Raw genomic sequence first — 4,356 nt, 5'->3', positions numbered from 1 at the left:
TAGCTCTTTGGCCCATGTTTTAATTGGGTTGCTTGTTTTTTTCTTGTAAAGTTGTTTGAGTTCTTTATATATTCTGGATATTAGTCCTTTGTCAGATGTGTATTTTGCAAATATTTTCTCCCACTCTGTTGGCTGTCTTTTAGCTCTGTTAATTGTTTCTTTTGCTGTGCAGAAGCTTCTTAGTTTGATATAGTCCCATTTCTTTATTTTTCCTTTGGATGCCCGTGCGTTTGGGGTCATATTCATGAAGTCTATGCCCAGCCCTATTTGCTGAAGTGTCTCTCCTATGTTTTCTTTAATAAGTTTTTTATTGTTTCAGGGTGTATATTTAATTCTTTAATCCATTTTGAGTTGATTTTAGTATATGGTGAGAGGTATGGGTCTAGTTTCATTGTTCTGCATATGGATATCCAGTTCTCCCAGCACCATTTGCTGAAGAGGCAGTCTCTTCCCCAGTGTATAGGCTTGGTGTCTTTGTCAAAGATCAGATGGCTGTAGGTGTGTGGGTTGATTTCTGGATTCTCTATTCTATTCCATTGATCGATGTGTCTGTTTTCATGCCAGTACCATGCTATTTTGGTTATTATAGCTTTGTAGTATAGTTTAAAGTCAGGTAGTGTTATGCCTCCAGCTTTATTATTGTTATTGTTATTATTTTGCTCAGCATTGCTTTGGCTGTGTGTGGTCTTTTGTTATTCCATATAAATGTCTGGATAGTTCTTTTCCATTTGGGAGAAAAATGTCATTGGAATTTTGTATATCACTTTGGGTAGTATGGACATTTTTAGTGTTGATTCTTCCAATCCAAGAGTGTGGGATATCTCTCCATCTTCTTGTGTCCTCTTTAATTTCTCTCAGCAGTGGTTTGTAGTTCTCATTATAGAGATTTTTCACATCCTTGGTTAACTCAATTCCTAAGTATTTTATTTTTTTGGTGGCTATTGTAAATGGGCAAGCTTTTTTGGTTTCTCTTTCTGCATGTTCACTATTGGAGAATAGAAATGCTACTGATTTTTGTGTGTTGATTTTGTATCCTGCAACTTTGCTGAAATCATTTATCAACTCTTAAGAGTTTTTTTGTAGAGGCTTTAGGCTGTTCAATATATAGGATCATGTCATCTGCAAAGAGGGACAGTTTGACTTCATCTTTTCCAATCTGGATGCCCTTTATTTCCTTCTCTTCTCTGATTGCTCTGGCTAGTACTTCCAACACTGTGTTGAATAGGAGTGGTGAGAGTGGGCATCCTGTCTAGTTCCTGTTCATTCAGGATGATATTGGCAGTGGGTTTATCATATATGGCTTTAATTCTCACCCTTTTTAAATGGGTTTGCTTTATTGTTTTCTTCACCCTAGTATTTCAGCTTCTATCAGTTATTTTTTTATACTGCCTAACTTTCTTATTTTTTCCTCTTGCTATTTTTTGACCAGATACCAAGACCTTATTTAAATATCAGTATTTATTTATTCTACACATTTAGTCTCAGTAGCCAAATGCTGTGATATCACATGGAACATCTTCAATTTCTTTCTTTTTTTTTTCCTTTAGGGTGGAAGAACAGTCATAACATCACAAAGTCAACTCTGACACAAGACTCTTCATTTCAGAGACCGATAAAGAAAAGATACAAAGGGAATGGACCATGGGACTTGAAATCAGAAGAACCTTGCATAAATGAAGGCAGACTAGAGAAAAAGCGTAACAAAAAGGAAAGTTCTCAGATAGTTTCAGTCACCCACAAAAAAATCCTCACTGTAGAAAGAAGCCATAAAAATATTGAATTTAACAAAACCTTTAGCCCAAAGTCAGTCCATGTTAGGCAACAGATAGTTCCCAGAGAAGAAACACCACCAAAATGTGAAATACAAGGAAACAGCTTCAAACAGAATTCACGTTTAGTTAATCAACCAAAAATGACAGCAGAGAAACGATACAAATGTAGTATGTGTGAGAAAACCTTTATTAATACTTCATCCCTTCGTAAGCATGAGAAAAACCATAGTGGAGAAAAATTATTTAAATGTAAAGACTGTTCGAAAGCCTTTAGCCAAAGTTCAGCTCTTATTCAACATCAAATAACTCATACTGGAGAGAAACCGTATGTTTGTAAAGAATGTGGGAAAGCCTTCACTCTCAGTACATCCCTTTATAAACATCTAAGAACCCATACTGTAGAGAAATCCTATAGATGTAAAGAATGTGGTAAATCCTTCAGCCGAAGGTCAGGCCTCTTTATACATCAAAAAATCCATGCTGGAGAAAACCCTTACAAATATAACCCAGGTAGGAAGTCATCTAGTTGTAGCACATCCCTTCCTGGATGTCAAAGAATTCATTCCAGAAAGAAGTCCTATTTGTGTAATGAATGTGGCAACAGCTTTAAGTCTAGCTCATCCCTTCGTTATCATCAGAGAATTCACACTGGAGAGAAACCTTTTAAATGTAGTGAATGTGGGAGAGCCTTCAGTCAGAGTGCATCTCTTATTCAACATGAAAGAATTCACACTGGAGAAAAGCCCTATAGATGTAATGAATGTGGAAAAGGCTTCACTTCTATTTCACGACTTAATAGACATCGAATAATTCATACTGGGGAGAAGTTTTATAATTGTAATGAATGTGGCAAAGCCTTAAGTTCCCACTCAACACTTATTATTCATGAGAGAATTCATACTGGAGAGAAACCCTGTAAATGTAAAGTATGTGGAAAAGCTTTCAGACAAAGTTCAGCTCTCATTCAGCATCAGAGAATGCATACTGGAGAAAGACCTTATAAATGTAATGAGTGTGGGAAAACATTCAGGTGTAATTCATCCCTTAGTAATCATCAGAGAATTCATACTGGAGAGAAACCATATCGATGTGGGGAATGTGGGATATCTTTTGGCCAAAGTTCAGCTCTTATTCAACATCGAAGGATTCATACAGGAGAGAAACCCTTCAAATGTAATACATGTGGGAAAACTTTTAGACAAAGCTCATCACGTATTGCACATCAGAGAATTCATACTGGGGAGAAACCCTATGAATGTAACACATGTGGGAAACTTTTTAACCACAGGTCGTCACTTACTAATCACTATAAAATTCATATTGAAGAGGACCCCTAGAAAGTAGATTTGCATGTATGAAAGCCTTAAACCAAAGCTCATCAGAGAAGACATACTTAAGAGTGATGTAACAAATGTACTGGATATGAACAAAATCCTATAATTTAGTTATCAGATATTAAATTCCATGGGTAATCCTTGACTGTGTAATAGAAATGAAGAAAGTATTTGTGCCTGTCAGACACTTCTAAAAATAATCTGAGGTGAAGAATTCACAAGAGAAAACATTGACTTTAGGCATTTGTAAAGTAAAAGGTGTTTGTTTTCCCTCTTTCTACAGCAGCGTATGTTAGATACCATGTGATCATCATAAACATCTCAGTGAGTGGTGAGGTGTGCTTTGGATTTCTCCTTAGGAAAACAACAAACCACTGCTCATATTTTTCATAGCTAACATTAAATAGCATATGAAATAATTGATCAAAGAAACTACATTTTTAGATTAAAGGACCAAAATAAAAGATAAAAATGAACTGCAAACTACCTCTCAGTCTCTGGGGTTGTTCCTTTTCCTGACCTGATGTCAAACTTTGTGCATGGATTTCATTAAAAAAGAGAAATAAAAATCTTGTCTCTTCCTTTGTTGTAGTAATTGCTGTGAATTGTGTATTTCCTACCCAATTCCTAATTCTATTCTCAGAAATATTTTTTTATTGCTCTTTAGTCATATTTATTTTGAAAACATACCTGCTATATCCTGTGAGCTGTCAAATTAGGTATATTAAGTAAAAGAATAGACCATTATTTCAGGTCCAAAGCTATTAAATGTTTGGGGTTTTTAAAATTCAAAACAAAAGGACTTAGAAGTTTAACAAATCTAACACCTATGGCAGAATCTTCACAAAATCATTGCTGTAGTCTGAATGTTTCTCCTCAAAATCCTGTGCTGAAATCCTAACTCCCTAGGTGATGGTATTAGGGGGTGATGGCCTTTGGAGAAGTGATTAGGTCATGAGGGTAGAGCTGTCATGAATGGCATTAGTGCCCTTATAAATAGTCCTATGGGAGCTTGTTTGCCCCCTCCACTATGTGAGGACACAGCTGGTAGGCACTGGCCATCTGGCAGGGACTGGACCTGTACCAGACACCAAATAGGCTGGTGCTTTGATCTTGGACTTCCCAGCCTCCAGAACTGTGAGAAATAAATTTCTGTCATAAGTTACCCAGTCAGGTATTTGTTACAGCAGCCTGAGCAGACTAAGACAGACTTCAATTATTTCATGACATAAAAAGTATGTTTTCCTTAG

The 4,356-nt window shown here is 36.2% G+C and overlaps 1 protein-coding gene across 1 annotated transcript in view; it reads left to right on the top strand.

Moving 5' to 3' along the window:
- The window catches only part of ZNF354A (zinc finger protein 354A), a 21,923-nt gene extending 18,233 nt beyond the window's left edge, over positions 1–3,690 (top strand). Inside the window, exon 4 of the mRNA XM_008590998.1 lies at positions 1,548–3,690. Within this exon, the coding sequence (XP_008589220.1) occupies positions 1,548–3,109 (1,562 nt within the window). The 3' untranslated portion in view covers positions 3,110–3,690. The remainder of the gene's footprint in view (positions 1–1,547) is intronic.
- The last annotated feature ends 666 nt before the right edge of the window (positions 3,691–4,356 follow it).

The sequence above is a fragment of the Galeopterus variegatus genome, unplaced genomic scaffold (assembly GCF_000696425.1).
Source record: "Galeopterus variegatus unplaced genomic scaffold, G_variegatus-3.0.2 Scaffold6548, whole genome shotgun sequence".
Taxonomy (NCBI): domain Eukaryota; kingdom Metazoa; phylum Chordata; class Mammalia; order Dermoptera; family Cynocephalidae; genus Galeopterus; species Galeopterus variegatus.
The sequence above is the reverse complement of the archived record's forward strand: the minus strand, read 5'-3'. Positions and strand labels throughout refer to the sequence as shown.